This window comes from Manis javanica, chromosome 3 (assembly GCF_040802235.1).
Source record: "Manis javanica isolate MJ-LG chromosome 3, MJ_LKY, whole genome shotgun sequence".
Taxonomy (NCBI): Eukaryota; Metazoa; Chordata; class Mammalia; order Pholidota; family Manidae; genus Manis; species Manis javanica.
In genome coordinates, this window is record NC_133158.1 from 44,812,965 (window position 1) to 44,832,594 (window position 19,630).

Sequence of the window (19,630 nt, forward strand, 5' to 3'; positions counted from 1 at the left end):
GAAGCAGCAGGCTCTCCGTTCGGTACAAAAACATGCAAAAGGCACTGGGTTGCAAATTTATTTGCCCTTACCATCATCTCTACACGTGTGGATGATAGGGTTATATTTAAATATGGTGTCAAAGATAATATGCACAAAATATGATGTAACAAGGACAATCAGTGTCATTTGAAAACATGGACCTAACAGTCAGTCCAACAAGAGACATCCATCTCAATACAGACAGAAAAGCTCTGCTGAGGATTCAGACTTGGCAACAGACAGATTTGTTGCAGGTGGAGTTCGTTCTCCTTCGGTTCTTGTCCCCGCAGAAACAAAGAATTGAAATGCAGAGACACGATGGCAAAGCAGAGTGAAAGTTTTATTTAAATGTACTCCAAGGGAGGAGTGGGCCAGACGCAAGGTAGACAAAGGCCCCTGATCCCTTAGGCTGGAGGCCTACATATTGCATTCTTCCTGGGAGGCACCTCTTTGATTGACAAGGTGGGGTCATTTGACTGATGGGCCCATCTGCATAGCCTCCCTCTAGGTCGGCACATCCTTTCCCATCACAAGGTGTGGTGTGAGCACCCACCCACAATGGGATCAGGCTGGGTCCAGTGTGGCCTGGCCTCAGTAGGCAAAGAAGTTCTCTCCCTGAAAAGCCTCTGTTGTCTTCATGAGGGAACCCCTAGCTGGGCAGAGTTTGGGCAGTTTTTTTCTTGACCCTTATCTTCCCCTTCCCCGGCTGCCCAGGCTGTCTTTCTACCTAACAGATTGAGTTCAGGCATGTACAAGTAGAAACCAATGGTAAGTAAAGTGATGCTCCCTGGGACAAGATATTTGCTATTCATCTTTTTCTAGAAAGCTCTTCATTTTCAAAGCTAATTCTGAGACGTAGCTTACTCAAGGAGCATAAAAAGAAATGCATTTGTTATACCACAAAGAGAATATCTATATTTTGATTTTTTTTTTCAGGATATTAGTAAGAAGGTCTATTCATGCACAGTGGAAAAAAAATTAAGCAAAGACCAAACATGTCAGTCTCACGAAGGTGTATGGTGTATTGTTTTCCCATTTAATTTTATGTTGCTATGATTAAGTAGACATATCCATGTACATCTAACCATGTCAGATAGCACAATTCCTCGGTGAACCCCAGATGTACTAAGGAGGTGTTGCTAACTTCAGGCCAAAAGCATTTTGTTGAGTCTAGTATGTGGGGAGACGGTTGAAATGTTGCTTCACGGCTTGGGTTTTCTAAAAGAAAGGGAAAATATCAGGGAAAAACTGTTAAAGAGAGACAGAGAATGTTTACCATTATCTTCATTATTTATGATGCAATAAAGGGAAGTATTGCCTTTTAGTCTATAAACCACTACTCATCATTTGCTCCCAAGTACAAGGAAACTAAATTTTTTCATGTAAAACTAGACCAGGTTTATATCCATTCTCTGTACTAATATCTATCAAACAGTAAGCAAGTCAACAGCTCCAATTACAGTGTCCACACCAAGTTTTCATGGAAAAGGGAGTGTCCAAATTTTCCCATGACTAGATAGAGGACAGGGTTAAGTAGCAATCTTCTGGGATGTGGAGTTCAGGCTCAGACTACATGTTAGTTCTCCTGGGGCATCAATTCAGTGTTAATTTCAACTACAGGACAGGAGAATTCTTTCGAAGTTTCCATTCATTGCCATGTGCTCCCGAAAACCAACTTTTCATATAAAAATGCCTGGAATACCCAGGAGCTCTGAGCTGAGCTGGTCTTTGGAAGCTGAAAGGCTTGCCTGTCAAATGAATGACTGTATGGGCATGGTGTGCTGTAAAGCAGGATCATGAATCTCCCCAGGTGGGATTTGAGGAGCTGATTCACCATCAGGCATTTTGACCTCACAACAGAATAAGGTGGACTAGATTCCAAACTAGAAGCCATCAGAGAAACAGGCACAATGTGCTGGCCACAGCTGTTCTGTTGTTTGTGGTGGGCAGGGACAGAGGCAGGAGGAGAGGAGGTTGGTATCAGCCTATAAAGCCATCTGGCTACATGAAGGATTTTCTCAGCTGTGCCATTTCACACTCAACTTTTTTGAATTACTATATTAGATTTGCATAATTTTTAACTTTAAAAGCAGAGTGAATAGAAATGGATTTAAATAGCAGTTATGAGTCTTCTTTGTTTGTATTTTTTTATATAAGGATAAATATCACATTTCTCTTTCCCAACATTCTTCAGATAGGATTTCTAAAAGTAAACTCACCACAGCATGGAGAATATAGTCAATGATTCTGTAACATCTTTCTACATTCATAGATAGTAACCACACTAGAGGGGGGTAACAACTTGATGATATGGGTAACTATTGAACACTTACACACTTGAAACCAATATAAGAGTGTATATTAATGATACTTCAATTTTTTAAAAGTTGCCAATTTTTTTTTTTTCAAAAATGGACCTCAACCCATTCCTTAGGAATGGGATCAGGGATACTAATATGACTGCAAACAGATCTTACTAATAACAACAGGAGAAAATTATACAATTTTTTTAAGTAAAATATATGGGATCATTTCCAAAATGATAATCATTAGCCCTTAAAGTAGAAGGATGTGTGTTTGACAATGAAATAAATTGTCTGGGAAAACATCCAATGACGGGCTAGATTCACTTTGTAATTTAATACATGAATAATGAGACTTCCATGGTCCAATTATAAATTGTGAAGGCTGCTCTCACCAGCTCCAAGTTTCCTAAATATATAATGTTTTCTGAATTCACTTTTTATTTGTAAGTATATTAAGTGGGGAGACATCATCCTATTCAAATGGGTCTTTGGGACACAGAGCAGTGCTATTCATTAGACAGTATTTAGAAAATGCCGGGGCTTTCTTCTTGCTTCTCCATCTGAGCCTTTTGTGCACCCTTCACTAGACAGGCTCTGAGTTCCTCCACCACAGGCCTTTGCTGAAAACCCCATGTGTGTTTGAGTGTTTACCCCCTCAGTCTCTCCTTCCCTGGCTACCCTGATATCAACAGTCCAAAAAATCCACCTTACATGTTTCAGTAGAGGCAGAATACGGACAATGAGGAGACTAAAACAATTTTTTAAATTTTAATTTAGGTCTTAAAAAACCCTTGTAGCACCAGAGCAAACTGTAACCCTCACTGCCCTAGAGAATAAACTGCTGCAAATTTGGTTGCCAGGTCAAATAATATTAGTAATTACACAACATTTACATAGGTATTTGCTAAATGGCAAAACTAGGTATTTTTACAGCACTTAATGATCTTGAGGTGTTTTCATACACACCATCTTACCTGTCTGGCCCACAGTATTTGAGCATTTTCCCGAGGTCCTCAATGCCCAGTATCATTAGCTGCTGTCATTACTTTGTTAATATATTTACGTGGCACTTACCAAACTGTTAAGAATTACATAACTGTTTTTCATCATCAGTAGAAGTTTAGAAGCTTAAAACTACAAGGCAGCAAGCATATTCATCAAAGATAAATACCTGAAGTGACATCACTGAATTCCACAGTGGGTCTACATGAATGTGCAGGTTCATGGTCAGTAAGTGAAAATGTAACACGGAGCACTTATCACTAAGTTCTAGCAGCAATATTTTTCTTTCATGAAGAACAGCCAGTTTTGTGATTTTTTAAGGCTGTAACTTATTGCTCTCCTTAGGAACACCGACTGTCATTCCCTATAGACAGGTATGTGCGCTCATCAGTAGAGGAGGCTATGGGACAGGCGCTTCCTGTGCGTTCACTTATATAAGGGCCACAGAAAGGAAGAGGATAAATAAGGAACAACCTCCTCCCTGCCTCAAGGTACACTTTTTCCTATACATCTTATTAACCAGAGCTTTCCACACCCCGGTGCCCAGGAAACAGGTGAGAGCCCACCAGCCCTGTGGACAGCAGGGGCAGTCGGGCCCAGGGAGAGACAAGCAGGCTGGGCCTGGAATGCACTTCTATCACCCGCGAGACGAGCAGAGAGCATCCTGGGTAGTAATTCACCCCCAGAAGCGTGGCTACCTGGAGGAGGTGCAGAAACCGAGCATGAAGGGCCTATGAGCCCTCCTCGTCTTCCTCCTCCGGCTGTTCCTCCTCTCCTTCAGCCTCTTCCTCTGCGTCTCCTTCGGCTCCCTCCTCGGTTACTTCTTCTGTCTTCTTTCAATGAAAGTTACATTATTATTGGGAAGTGTAGGGGTCACAAATACAGTGAGGAAAGGCATGTAAAATCTCAGACTAGGGCCCAGAGCTTCTCACACCCCCCAACCAACACACATACCCAACACACCCTACACACACAACACACATGCTACATACATACAACACATACCCAACACATAACACATACATGTGCACAGCATATATCCAACACATGCTACATACATACAACACATACCCGTCACATGCATACAACACCCAGCACACATACGGCATGCATCCAACATATACCCAACACACACATGCAATGCCCAATATACATGCTACATGCATACAACACACATCCAACACACATACAATACCCAACACAATATACATAAAACACACAACCAACACAAACACACAACACACATACAATATACATGCAACACACACACACACAAAGACATCATCTTTCTAAACACAGACCCTGCAACTTGGAATGGTGGTGCAGAGGTACATTAATTCTAATGGGTTTCATGATTTCTCTTTAGCATATAGTCTTTATTCATAGTAACAGACTCTTCTCATCAAATTACCTTTAAAAATCCAGAGGCAGATTAGAAGAATAAAATATAAAAAGAATCATAGCAAATAGAATTTAGTCAGAAGGATGGAGCTTTTAAATTTATAAGCTAGTTGTATTTTTTTATAACAAGCTGTAACAGTTTCCTTAAGCCAAAGTTATTGGCAACCTATACATATAATCTGAAATTACTTCCAAATCAATAGTGTGTCTTATGCTTACATACAGAAATGGCATTTTTGTTAAAACAGAAGCTTGCCTGGCAAGAGGTAAACTAAAAAAAAAAACTGTTGGAAATATAAAACTTACAGATAATGAAGAAATAACCATATAGGATAGACTAGAAATAACCTTTAGGTCTAACAATAGGGATTAGTTGGATAAAATATTATTAAAAATAATGAAGCAGATCTGTATTTACTGCTCCCTCACCCCAGAAGGTATAGCTAAATTGCATGCATAAAAGTATATGTGTGTGTAGCTAGTGGTTGTCTCTGAGTAATAGGGTTATCAGCTATTTTTATTTTCCTCTTTCATCAATATTTTCTACACTTCCTATGAAGACCATGAATTATTTGTAATTTCAGAAATCAACCAAAGGTTTTTTGAGGAGTTTCTTCAATGTTGATGACCTCCCACTGGAACACCTAGACAATACATGTGACTTTTAGGAAATCACTCTCCCTATTCTTGAGTTTTCAGTTTTAATTTAGCTCTCTGATTAGCATTTTTAAATGATTAATCCAAAATGTTCAAAAAACATAATCTTAGGATTCTTGATTACAATGAAATTAACTAGGATTTGGCTAGTGTGAGGGGAGGGAACAAGGATGCAGAATTGGTGGGTGTCACTGTGGACCTGACCCAAAATTCACCAACATTCTCTGAACTGACTCATCAACACACTGACATGATTCCATCCCTGGTAGGGTGTAAATTTAAAACTCCCAAGGCCCAGCTAATAAACCACAGAGTCAACAGGCAAGAATCTCAATTCTGCTTCATTTTGACATGTAACACGAGAATAGCATGCTGACCTTGCAGTACCAAAGTAATGAAAATGATCACAAAGCTCCTTACAATGAAGTCCTCCCCCAGGGTCTATTAAGGAGCAAAACAATATTTCTCAAACAAGAAAGAGATCATTCTTGGAAGGTTTCAAAACAAAAAGGGTACAATTAGAATGTTTCAACAAGCAGGAAAATAATGGGAAAGGAGAGGGTTCATTTGTGAAAACAGAACCTGAATTAGAGACCTTCAAGGTCTTGGACACTCCCTCCCTCCCTGTTTGTTTCTCGTTACTCACATGTGTCACCAAAAGAAAATAAAGGGTTTGGTTTTTACCAACCAAACACAAGTTCCTAATATAAATAAGCATTGTAGAGAAAATGAAAGTTCCTGTGGTCAGGATTCTCCCCTGCCCCTGGTCAGCTTGCTCACTGCACATGTGTGGGCAGTACGTTATTATTGACTGTATATGAGGAGCTCCACCCAGTGCTCTGGGCTGCAGGAGAGCAGAGGCTGGAGTGGTGGCAGCGCTGAGGACAGAGACTGAGACCTGGAGGCAGAGACTGGCTTACAGCAAGCAGACTTGCTCTGAATGGATGGAATTCTAGCGTTTGACCTGCCACCGTGGGAATAAAGTTGGGTCTAAACCCTTTCACCCCAAGAACATTCCACTGTCCTTTTTAGGTCTCACCAGATCAAGAGTGAACTTGCCTGGGGATGAAACCCATTAGCACAACAAGCACCGCTGTCTTTAAAGTGAGGGACTTTTTATGACGAGTATCAAAACAGTAGGAGTTCCCTGCAGTTGACCTCCACTCAGCCTCACATCAGATGACCTGGAACCTGTGTCCCAATCCAGTGGCTCTCAGACTTGATGGGGGCATCAGAATCACGTGACAGGCTTGTTAAAACAGTGCTGAGCTCTGCCTTAGAGTTTCTGATTCAATAAATCTAGAACAAGACCTGAAAATGTGTATTTCAAGAGGTTCCCAGATGGAGTTGATGCTGCTACTCTGGGAACCCCACTTTGAGAACCTGTACAATAGTCTATATTCTCTTTTTTAAATCATGCTGTTTGACAACCAGAGTGTGTTGAGCAATCACAACTAGAAGGTTTGGCCTCAGCACCCACCAAAGTCTTCACTTACCAGGGAGGACTACGTTTGTCCCCACATTTGTGTACACAGGTTAGAGCCCTATTGTAATTGCATAATTTAAACAGACATTGTGGAAATGGGTGAAGGGTGAACTATGAGTATGAGGAGAATGTCTTCCTATGTGAATTTAATGGACTACTTTGGAAAAATCTAATACGTGTAAGTTACCTTAAAAACATATCAAATGATGTGTCAAAGAAGTGGGGGTGGCAGGGAGGACTCATAAAACCCAGAGAGACATGCACCAAGGTTGCTTTTACAAGTGTCTTCAAATTTCTACTCTATTTTAAAGAAATCAAAACTGGAATTTCTAGGTAATTCTCATCACAGGGCTCTTATTTAAAGAAAACGTCTTTATCCTACAAACAAAACATTTGCAGTAAGCATTCGTTTATATATTTCTAGTTGGCATAAATGTTTAAGGCCTCTATGTTTTTATAATTTTCACCCTAAATGACTTCCTCAATTGGTCAAACAACCTCTAGTTCCGGTCTTCTCCTGTACCTGCGAATGTTGGCTATTATTTGAGCACAGATTCTATAAACAAACAAGTCAGCCAGCCCAGTAATAGTTTAAATGACATGTTACAGAGGATAAATTTTATTCAAGTTTTATCCTCAGTAGTTCTGATACTACTTTCTAATTTTTCTTTCAATGTTTTAATTGCACTTTTACATCTTATAGCCTTAATACTCTTAATCTTTGAATACATATTTTGTACAATTCTTAATCTTTTATCTTTGGGAAACTTGATTCTCTCATGCTTTAGTCCTTACTCTACCTTTTTTATTTAAGACCTTCCTTTCTTAAATTCTTTATCTTGTTAAATATATAGGTGTCTTTTACACTCGTTCTTTAATCTACTTTATAATCTTTTTCTGTCTTGTCCTTGGGTGTTTTTTCTTATGGGCAGAAGAAGAATGGCAAAGAGGAAGGCTGTGCCACAGATTGGAGGCCCTCGTGACCTCTATGTGATCTCTTATCCCCTTCAGTACTGGCTTTCTAAAAGGACAGACAACCTGAGGGCATGTCAGGGCCAAGCCCTGCCTGGTCTTATTCACTGAGGGAGGCAGGTTTCTGCAAGTTCAGAGGCATTCATGGGGGATTCTACTGCACACCAGTGCATGAGACCCACTGTTCAAATATAATGTCAGGTTGGGGAAGCAGGTTAAAAGTTCTTCCCAAATCCATAATATTCTCCATGGATAGATTCCTGGAGCCATGTGGTTTCCTCATGTCACATATTTTCCAAACACTTAATGATGAGCTGTATGCTCATGGTATCTACAAAACATACCTGTGGTACAAGACCTAAAAGGGAGATTCATACTCTGTGCTGCCTTGACATCTGGTAAAGTCTCAAAAACCTGAAAAGGCCTGACCACTGGTTCCCTGGCCGCTCTGCTCCCACAAATTAGGTCTCCTACCCAAGCACCCCTTCTTTCAAGGTACCAGAGACAATGCCTGATTTTCTCCTGAAATTACTCAAACAAGCCCATCACATCCTCCGTGTGAACCTGGGGACACACCTCCCTCTTGATACTACACAGCCTGCCTCCCACACCTCCTAGTGTTCACACTGTCCCCAGGTGTAGCCCCATCAGCCCTGCTCGATGTGGATGTTTTTATCCCCTGGGCTTTGAGAATATGGGACTAATAAGCCCCTGCTGATCTTAGCCGTCCAGTGTCGGGTGCTCTTTGACCATGTCCGTAACCATAGGGAGGGATTCCCTCTCTCAGCCAGAGGTAAACAGGAGGCAATCCAGACAGCACCACCAGCCACCATGCAAGCTGTATATAAACTGCACGATTCAGCGGGTGGGAAGGAGGAATGGAGAAGAAACCACCACCTGACCTGACCCAGCCTGGCCTGACTGCACCTTCACCCTGAGGCTCAGAAAAGGGTCCACAGCCATGCCCTATTTCCCTGTCCACCTCCCTCTGCCAAATTTATCTCCAACTTATTTTATTTCCCTTTTCAGCAGGCTAAAGGAGGACTTTCTGGGAGTGTGAGTTGCATCAGCTTCTTTATATCATGGAGAACAAGGAGAACATGGCTAAAACTGCCATGCTTTCACCTAGAACATGTTCTGAGGAAGCACATTTTAAACAGACTATAGTACCTCTCCTGCTGCTTTCTCTCTTAGGTCCATGAACAGAAATTAAAGAAAAAACATAGATTCCCATAAGGTTCTTATGGATTTAGAAATTAAGTGAACTAGAATAAAATACATGTTCATCAAAATGAAAGACATTAATTTATTAATAATATACATAAATAGTTAAAGATATGATAACTAAGGATGCCTACCCATTTCGTGCATTATATTTTAAACCCTTGGGACATTATGAGATTAGACAGTTTACCACTATCTTACTCCTGAGAAAATATAATTAATTAGTAATACTGCTTAATTATAGGTTTAATTCTGTCTCCATCTCTAAAGCATACTGCACATCTATAGAGCTATCTAGGAAAACTCAGGCCATATATGTAAGCAATTAGAAAATTGAACAAAATTATGTCTTTTCTGCCTTTATGTCCTTATGAGAATGCCTTTACTTCAGCTTTGAACCAATTAATATAAGTAGATCAAAAACTTTTCCTCCATCAGAACAAAATGATAACATCCCTGAACCATGTAGTGTTGAAACACAGATTTCTGGCTAAAGAAGGAAATTTGCAAGGTCAGAGAGGGTGAGTCCATACTGGGTTCAAACGGGTCTCCACTCTGCCAGCCCACTGGAATTTCTATTCCCCCCAGATCAAAGTAGCAAAACCAAGCTATATCTCCTTGCCAGGAAAGGAAGTAAGAGCTTTTCCATCCCTCCCCAAAACAGCCCTATGATAAGCCTCTCTGCGGCCAGAGCACCACGGTTGTTTTCATGAAGTGGAGCAATGTGGTGCTAACGACAGTCCCTAACAATGCTTAATGTCTTACAATTCAGGCAGTGAGCTCATAGGAACTTGGACATGGAGAGTCGAAAGCAACTTCGTATTCATGTATATCCCTCACGCAGTCCCTTCTTTGGGCAGATGAGGACACCAAAGCCACAGAGTTACGTAATCTGCCGAAGATCAGAGGACAGGGAAGCAACACAATCGGGACTCATTTCGAGACTCCTGGTTCCTGATTTACTCTCCTTCCTGCTCTGCCACGCTGCCCTTCAAGAACAGCAGCAGAACAGGCAAAACCACGGAAGGCAGGGGCAGAGGACCCGCCACACTGCTGCATTCCCTGGCCCAGGCCCAGGCCCAGGCCCCTGGCCAGTCCCAGAACAACACTCGCAGGTTTCTGAGGTCGGCAGAGCAATACGGAACATGAACACCTGCTCCAGCTGGCCAAGGCTGAGTCAGCCTCAGAGCTTTTCCCTCACTGGGAATCTTCCCAAACTAATCCTTACGTTCACCACCACTGGCAACATACCAAGTGTTCATGCTGAACTGACATCCATGGTTTCTCAGCAATGTGTGGACTCTTCGATGCTGCCCAGTGCTGCCAAGCCTGTCCCTCCTCTGCCGTGACCGCCGCCTGCCCTCTCCAGGGTCACATGGCCTCACCTTCCTTACCCCCAGCCCGTTCTCCATTACCCTTATAGTGGCTGCAAGGCCATCACAGTTGGGCCCTGCTCCCCCACCTCCACCCTCACCACTCTGTTTCAACCACAGGATCACATGCAACTTTCCCCACGTCAGCCACACCTTCAAGACACTGCTTCAGACGGTATTTTCAAGGAAGACTGTCAGGGCCCAGGAGGCTGAGTTAGGGGCCCTCACCTGCTTCCATGATCACTGCCTACTTCTCTGCCTCCCCAACCAGTCTGCGTCTCCTTGGGCACCACCAGTGTCACACTCACTGTTGGACCTCCAGGCGCCAGCCAATGTCTGGCACCAGGGTATAAGCTCAATAAACGTGTTGAGTGCCTGGATAGATGAATTTATGAAGCCTGCCATAAGATCTCTGGATCCTGAAGAACATTGATTTTCTTCTCCACATGAGACCAAATTAAAATTGACAAGAAGCAACATAGGTTTATCAACTATGTAGAATTTCACGCTTCTAAATCCAATTATGTGTGTTACCTGTATTCACCTGAAACAAACATACTGTTTCCCTGTATGAAGATACACACTGTTAAAATCTGGGTTATCCTCAGAGCTGGCCTGAAGGGCTCTAGGGTCTTAGGGGAACAAGCACTACCCTCAACTTTTACAGGTTATAGCGAGCGGCAATTACCCAGGGACCTAGGACTCAATCAGTACTTTCTTGAAAGAGATTAAATAGAGAAGTAATTGCTCAGAGATTTATAGAAATGCTTAGCCTGGAGATAAAGCAAGCTTAGAAAAACCTTGGATAGTACCATCACCAGCTCTATCAGGACCGAGCTCTCTGGGGACAGGGAACTTCATCATTTTTGTGGGTCCCCTCCCCGTGCCCAGAATTCTGCCTGCCATGTGCTGACACTCAGTCTATCAATAAAAGGTTGAATGAATGCATTTGTGTATGCCACTCCTGCCCCAAGTCCCCCTTAGGAGGAAGTGGACATATTACTTAAATAAAAATTTAAACTTCCATCCTTACCTCATAAAATTATGCAGTATCTGAATTAGGCCGATCCTTAAAAGCCAGCTACATGCAAAGCTTGAACTGACCTTCGTGGTTGACCAATAACTGTACTGGCAAAAAGGCTTCTTTTAAAGATAATTATAATTACATGGTCAATTAAGCTGAGCTCTTGCAAGATCTCAGGAGAGGGTATGAACCGTAAACTGGACAAAGCTACAACTTCAAATCAGTTCACCTCGTGTTCTTCTACGAAAGCTGGTCAGGGGAAACCTCAGAAGTGCGAACGCTGAGAACTTTCTCCAGCAGCTATTTCTGTCGGGAACTTGGCCAGGGAGGCAGGCACATGGCCAGGATTAAAGACTAGTGCCGGCCGTGCTGAGTGTCAGGCAGTAGCCGTTAGGACAGGTGGCTTGATATGGACAGAAGCTGAGGGCCAGGTGGGGGGGCAGGTGTCCCCAGAGCAACTGGAGATCAAGGACAAGAGCAGATTTTTCCCGACCTTCTGGCACCACAGGACCCAGCCTGAGACTCGCCAGCCAGCCAACTTCCACCTGAGAAACCAGCTTTCCTTAAAACCAGTTGCGGAGGAGCCAAGTGGAGTGAGTTACAGACCGTAATCATGTAGACAATCAAGCCAAGATCTTAAAAGATTTTGGAGAGGACCTTTGAGTTGGCAAAGAAAACCACTTGAAATAATTTTACCTCCATGAAAACCAGAGGCAAAATGAACAAACTGCATGGAGCCTGTCGCACGAAGCTCTCCTCACAGCCCATCTGCAGCGCCTCGCCGAGGGTGCCCTGAAGCCGAGGGGACCTTCCGCTTTCCTCCGTACTCCTCAGGCACCATTTGCAAGCTCCCCTCTCCTCCTCTGCAGGAAAGCAGTACCGTCTTGGCATCTTGTGTGTAGGAACCCCAGGGACTGGGGTCGGTGGTCAGGAGAAGTCCATGCCATGAAGGGACGTAATGTTCCTGTCTCCATTTCTGATTTTTCTTAATCAATGAGATATTCTTAGATAAATATTTCTCCCCATTAAAACAGCACTGGTGAGCATTTGTAAGTTGTGTACTGACTGAGTATGTGTAATAGTTGAGCTTTGATGGACAAATCCATGACACAGACACACTTACTTGGCTGGTCTAACGCTGCTCGCTGCTGGAGGGAGTTTACCATTGCACACTTGAAAGCTGTTCTTAACACATAAATGAATGGTCTAAAAAGAGGATGAACACTGAACACAGTCTGCAGTCTGCTTAACAGAGATACACAATGGCATATTCTTGATCTCCATAATATACTGCAGCTATCTGAGATGTCACCGCTGGGGGAAGCCTTGTAAAGGGTACACAGGACTCTGAACTGTGTCCCTGTGCATCTGTAATTACTTCAGAAAAGAAGATTAAAATACATTTGTATGCCTTGTCACAAATACTGTAGCTGCATACCAGGATATGAATTCTTGTTTTGTTTTCCCTTCTACATGAAACTGGGGAGCGGGAACAAAGTTACTCTCCCTCCCCACCCACCTGGAAGATAGCCACATATTTGCTCTGGTTTTCCACCCCTACAGAAGAAATTCAGGCCTAGCTTTTCAAAACCTGAGCTAATAGAGGTGGTGAAGCTAGGTGGTCCTTGGAAGAAAGGGCTGGGAGCTGAAGGTTTAGAGTCGGGTTGACAGAAGCAGCCAGACCAAGAGAGAAGAGGCAGGGAGGAGCGGGGCACTCTGCACCCAGGGGCAGCACCGTCTGCAGTCAGAGGGCTGGTCACCGAGAGGCAGGTCCCGTCCAGCCAGGACAGAGGGACCAGCACCCAAAGTGGCAAGAGGCAGCAGTAAAGCCACATCACCTCGTGACCACATCAAAAAACCAGAGCCTCCCCCTCCGGTCCCCACTGAAGACTCCAGGGTAACTTGGCATCCTTAGGGAGGAATGGGTCTCCAAACCACCCCACCGAAATTGGACGTCCTGCCAGGCATGCAGTAGAGGCATGAAGCAGATCTAATGACACCTACATAATTAAAGGAAGCTCACATTCTTTACACACGAGTCTTAGGAACCAAATCTAGGCCCACAATACTTTGCACTTTCTGTCCCTCCGGGAGTGTCTTACAAAAACAGAGGTAGTATCTCCACAGACATGCCATGCGCTAGGAGGGGCAAAAAGCAAGAGTCCAAGAAATCTCCTTAAGAAGGTTTTCAACAGAGCCAGAGTTTTTACCTAAAAGCCTTGGATTTGTCTAAGCTGTAATACCTAGAAGATGTGTCTAGTACTTTGAAAATCAACTCTGAAAAGGTAAAACACGGTGATCTAGTTGGCCTTTCCATTTATTGCAGGAAAGCCTATTTAAGCCCCGGTGCACCATGAGGAAGGTGTGCAGAGAAATAGCCAGGATGGCTTTCCTGGCTTAACCCTGCAAAACAAACCCAAAAGCCATAAGAAAAGGCAGGTGGTTCTTTCAGCACAAAATGCAAGCATTCTAAAATCAGATGGTTTTTGTCTCCGTGTTTAAGAGTCCATTTCTATTCTGTTTTTATGTATTTTGTTTTTTAGATTCTCGATATAAGTGAAATCATATAGTACTTGTTTCTCTCTGACTCATTTCAGACAACATAATACCCTCTAGGACATCCTACTGTCACAAGTGGCAAGATTTCGTTCTTTGTTAAGACTAATTCCTTTTTAATTTGTAGTTGATTTTCCTATATAGTCAGTCCCAAAACTAATCATGCTCTTATAGAATTCTTAATGTCTACTGCTAAATCACGGTGGTTTTTTTTCTTATTTAACTGAATTAAAGTAAGTCAAAGGGCAAGTATCACTTGTCAAATGGGAAAAAGTCAGAATCTGTCTTTATGCTAAAATAAATATCATTAAAGAATTGAAAAGCTTTATAATCCATGTTAATAATGTATTCATTCAAAATTAAAATGTCTTTTACTTAGTTATTTCTTCATCACAACCCATGGAAAAAATAAAAATGACTTTTCAAATTCCTATCAGGATTCACCAGATAATAATTTACTTTGTCAAGGGCTCATAATTTTTAAAAATTGTAACGAAGAGAACCCCCAGGCTGGACGGCTTGTCTCCTCATTGAACTAACTCAGCCTAGTGGCTGGGAAGCTGAGGCAAACCAGGCCCTTTCTGTAGGAAGCAGGGTCTGGTTATAAAAATGCTACTTTCTCAGCCTCTCAGGAAAAAAAGAATTGGGGTCTAATGTTTTGTATGTTTGTCTCTCTGTCTTAAGAGAAGCAAACTGAATTTCAAAGTTAATAATACTGAAAGTGCATTAGGCAATTCATGCAAAGTTTAGATTATAAAAAAAGATTTTTAAGTTGCAAGATAACAAAATTGCCCCTACATTTAATTTAAAATTTATTATTTCTGAATTATCTAGGCTACCATGAAACCCATCTAACTTCCAGGTCAAGACTGAAGATTCCATCTTTCTTCCAAACAAAAAAACTTCAAAGCGCCTTAAACTAGCAACATTTTGAAATGGCAGTCTTCAAATATGAAGGTTTACTGCCCTGGCCTCTATCAAACTTAAATTCCTCAACATAAAGACAAATTGATACCCAGCCCCCAACCCCCATTTTCCACAGGGTGGTGGTCAGTCATGACCCCTCCCTAATCATCTGCTGGAAACAAGGGTCAAACTACCTTAAAATCTGTCCACACGTCTCCTGGAATCAATAAATTGGTGAAAATGCCAACCATCAGGCTTGGTACACAGTCTTTGCTCCAACTGGCCCAACACAGAAGACCATGGAATTCTCTGAATGGGAGGCTCAGCCCTGTGCTGGCCACCCAACCCTATTCAGGCTCCCTCTGCACTAGGATGTCCCCTTTCCTGGCTTCCAGCCACATTTTCAGAATACCTTGACTGAGTGGCCCATCAGATAGATCCTCCATTAGCTCAACTTAGTGCTTCTAGAACCACAGTCTCCTATTGCTCTCCCACAGTCCCACCCTTCTTCTGTGGCCCCTGAATTGTAACCCTTTTAGAATTAGATTGCAGGCCTTGAATCAGCTGGGATCTGCTATTCCCAAATGGATTTGAATTGAGTGTCAGCTTCCCTCCCCAAAGTCCCCTTCCTATCCTCCAGCTCCTACCCTAACCCTAACTCACAGCTACAAATTATTAAAGCCTGTCTAGCCTGTCCCTCCAAGCCTGTGTTCCAGGTCCTTCCTCCGGCTTCCTTTTAGCCCCCTATGCTCCTTGACCACAGCAATTAACACATTACGTGAAAATTACCTGCTTCCTTCTTAGCTAAACCCTCAGCTCTGTACTTTCATGTTCTCTCTTGTGTGCCCAGAAAGATTCCTGGCTCCAGGTAGGAGCTCAATAAATGCTGGTTGAGCTGAATCCAGAGAAAAAAGCCAACACTCACATTCTTCTCTTGAGACTCGGGAAGGTCGCCCGCATCTTCATTGTCCTCTTTTTGTGCCTCAGTTTCTCCACCTTCTTCAGCCTTCTCTGTTTCCTGATCATAAAGGAAATTCACAGTATCACTAACCTTAGGTAAGCTTTCAAGGAAAATCCAGACAACACGTCATGGTTTTCTTATTCAGATAGACAGTATATAAACAAAGCCAACGGAGACCTATTTATTAGGTCACTTAGCTATTAGGGTATGTAATCTCCAACCTTTAATATGGCTGACTGGATCTGCTGGTGTAAGTCAGTAGATCTGACTCATATGCATGGTAGGGTAATAAACCCCCTAATGAGGAGTTACAATTCACTCATTTGATGTCTATGAAAATTCCAAAGGATTCAATATTTAAGCAGTTTGTTTTCTGTTGCTTGTGTGAAGAGAGAATTTATCATTTTAGCAAGTAGAAAAAAATATAGAGAGATAGATAACAGATGATGGATGGATGAATGATGGTGAAAGATAGGAAGACAGATGATGGATGGGTGGATAGATGACAGACAGATAATAAAGTAGACTGACTGACAGATGGGTATAGAAAAATGAGAACCAAGTAGACATTCTGAGAAATGGGCCTGGGGGAGGATGGTTGGGAGATAACTCTTACCTCTGGGGTGCCCTGTGCCTCTCCCACTACATCGCCATTGGGAAGGGAAGATGCTTCCTCAGGTGATTTTGTCACCTGCAACATATACAGTGAGAATGTTTGAGAGTTTTCTTGAGGATAATAGCTTGCATTTCAACATTTTTTAACTATGCTTAAAATTTTATCTTTACAACAGCATTGTAACCTGAGTAAGTAGGACGGTCCTTCCCACTCCCACTTTAGATACAGAAAATTAAGGCAGAAAACTCCAAGTTGGGGGCAAGACTAGGTCTACACCTCCTGCTTTATGCTCTGTTAACTTACCTATGGTTCCCAGTCTTTTGAAATATTAGGTTATTTTTCTCATCACAAGAGAAACAATATTGTAACTATGTGAGGTGATGAATGTTAACTGAACTTACTGTGGTTATCATTTCACAATATATACATATAGCTAATCATTACATCATACACCTTAAACTAACACAATGTTATGTATCAATTATTTCTCAATACAACTCAGTACAACTAGGGAAAAATAGGTTATTTTTATTACAAAGGCACTTCAAGCTCATGGGAAAAATTAAGGCAAATACATGCCCCTCCCACAATGATAGTCAATACTAAATTTGGATATGTACTAACTCTATCCTAAGACATATGTAGAGGCTATTTTTCTTTTTGGTTGGTTGCTATTTTTGTTTTATGTTTGTGCTTTGTTAAAACAGAAGTGATAATACCCTACGAACAACTTGATTTTTTAGCTTAATGTGTCATTTGTCCCAGTTAATTCATATGGTTCTAACTCACTCTTTTTAACCTCTGCCTAATATGAAATATAATTCATTCAACTATTTCCCAATTGATGGTTGTTCAGAATGTTTACATGTTTATACCTGTATAAACAACACTATACTAAACTGAATAAAATAGGTATGGAGAGGGGATTAGATTTCTTTCCAAAAAAAGAAATTGCAGCAATTCATAGTCCCATAGTAATATGTGAATATCCTTTTCCCTTTAGCATCATGACCAATGAAGATGATTGTTCTTTTTAATCTCTGCCAACTTGAAACATTCTGGAACTGAAAAACAGATACTATTTGAAATTAAAAACTTATTAGACTGGATGCAGAATTAAGATAACAGAGGAAAAACTAAGTGAACTTAAAGATAGATCAATAGAAATTATCCAATTTGAAGATCAGAGAGAAGAATTTTTTTGTAATTAAAGAAGTTTCACAGAAGTATGGAAAAATAACGAAAGGTTTCACATACATGTAATTACAGTTCCAGAGGGGATATGAGAGCAAATGGGGCAGAAATATTATTTGAAAATATAATGGCTGATTTTCCTAAATCTGGTGAAAGACATATATTTACAGATTCCAGAAAATCAGCAAACCCTATAGGATAAAGGTAAAGAAAATCACACCTATGTGTGATTATGTGTCATATTCAAAAGGCTGAAAGTCAAAGGTAAAAGGGAAGTCTTGAAATCATCCAGAGAAAAATGACAGGGAACAAGGAATCAAATAATCCTCATGTCTCAGAAACTATGGAGAACAGGAGACAGAAGGAAAAGGCAAAATTTAAAGTGCCAAAAGAAAAAAAAACATCAATTATGAATTCTGCACCCAGTGAAAAAGTCTTCAGATAACAGGACACCAAGAGAACTCACTGCCAACAGACGTGTACTAAAGAACAGTGCAAAACACTAAAGGAAGTGCTCTGGGCCAGAGGGAAATGACAGCAGATGGAAACTTGATTTTTCAGAAAGAATGAAAAGCATCAGAAATAAGAAATGTTTGGGTAAATATTAAAGATTCTTTTTCTTCTTACTTTAAAATACATAGGACTGTTCAATGCAAAATGTGTAATATTGTATAGTAGAGTTGGTTATATACGTGATACACATGGTATGTATAACATAAAGGATGGTGCCAGAAAATAAATGCACATTCATGATTGCAATGTTTCTGCATATTTTGAAGTGTTTAATATTAACACTAGAGTGTGAAATATTAAAAACATATATTACAACCATGAAAGTAACTACTGAAACATAATGCAAAGAGGTACAGCTAAAAACCCAACTGATAAATTAAAAGGGAAGTCTAAAATACATCCTAAAAGGAAACCCCAAAAAAGCATAGAATAAAGAAATAAAAGCAGAGGGGACAAATAGAAAACAAATAACAATAAATATATTTGGCGTTATTCAAAATTGCTTTCAAGTAAATTTCACTAATCATACCAGAAAATGAGTATCAAAACTTTCAATCACACACAGTTTTTAGCCACAAATTACATTAGGCAGATGTCTTATCTGTGCCTCATTCATCGGACTTGGATGTGTGCTGAGAGAGAATCTGTCTTCCAACAGAGGATGCCACGTGACTCCAGCAGAGGGATTTGAAACCTCTTTCGTGCAACATCAGTGTTGTGTGGGAATGTCAGCTGAGGCGGCTACATGATGGGGACAGCCCTGACCTGGATGTCCGAATTCCAATACCAAATAGTCACACCCCATCCGTTCTGTAAATGTAAAGCTTTAACATTGTTGTGACTACTTATCTCCCCCAGTGAGGGGAAATCTAATTACATATATAACTGTCTATTTTCATTGGTATCTTAATAATATTCCCCTGACTAAAATAATGCATACAATACATTTATCCAATGCTTCTTTGCCTGATAATTGACAGTGGTATAGATTGTCAATCATAACTTTGGTTATCTGCTTCAAATGTTAATAACTTAGTCATTGTTTGCACCTTTAATTTCAATCTAACATGCTCTAGGACAGTGGTTTTCACTTGGGGATTCCCATTACCTGCTCATATAGTTTTATTAATATGGAGATGTTTAGGATCTATTCCAGACCTACTGAATCTTTAATATTCTTGATATATGCTTGGTATATTCAAAGTATAGTATGTCTCTGGATAATTACATCAAGATTTTTCCCTCCATTCATTGTTACAAACAAGATATAATATTTGCTATCACCTTTGAAAACAGGCCTAGTGATTACACTTTTGGATATTTTGTCTAAACTATTTTGTATTGACTTTATTATTTTGTTTTGCATGCAACAGAAACAATCAAGCATTACTCTTGTTATAATTTTCAATTCTTTCACC

At 41.0% G+C, this 19,630-nt stretch overlaps 1 protein-coding gene across 4 annotated transcripts in view; it reads right to left on the minus strand.

Moving 5' to 3' along the window:
• Positions 1 to 340: 340 nt before the first annotated feature.
• The window catches only part of SH3BGR (SH3 domain binding glutamate rich protein), a 61,452-nt gene continuing 42,162 nt past the window's right edge, over positions 341 to 19,630 (minus strand). For 3 of the 4 annotated variants that reach the window (XM_073231341.1, XM_073231340.1, XM_037014727.2), the window contains exons 4-7: positions 16,506 to 16,580; positions 15,854 to 15,946; positions 4,028 to 4,162; positions 341 to 1,239 (exon numbers count right to left, since the gene is read on the minus strand). In XM_073231341.1, coding sequence (XP_073087442.1) covers positions 4,061 to 4,162; positions 15,854 to 15,946; positions 16,506 to 16,580 — 270 coding nt within the window. In that variant the 3' untranslated portion in view covers positions 341 to 1,239; positions 4,028 to 4,060. The remainder of the gene's footprint in view (positions 1,240 to 4,027; positions 4,163 to 15,853; positions 15,947 to 16,505; positions 16,581 to 19,630) is intronic. The other variant, XM_037014728.2, reaches the window with a different exon arrangement.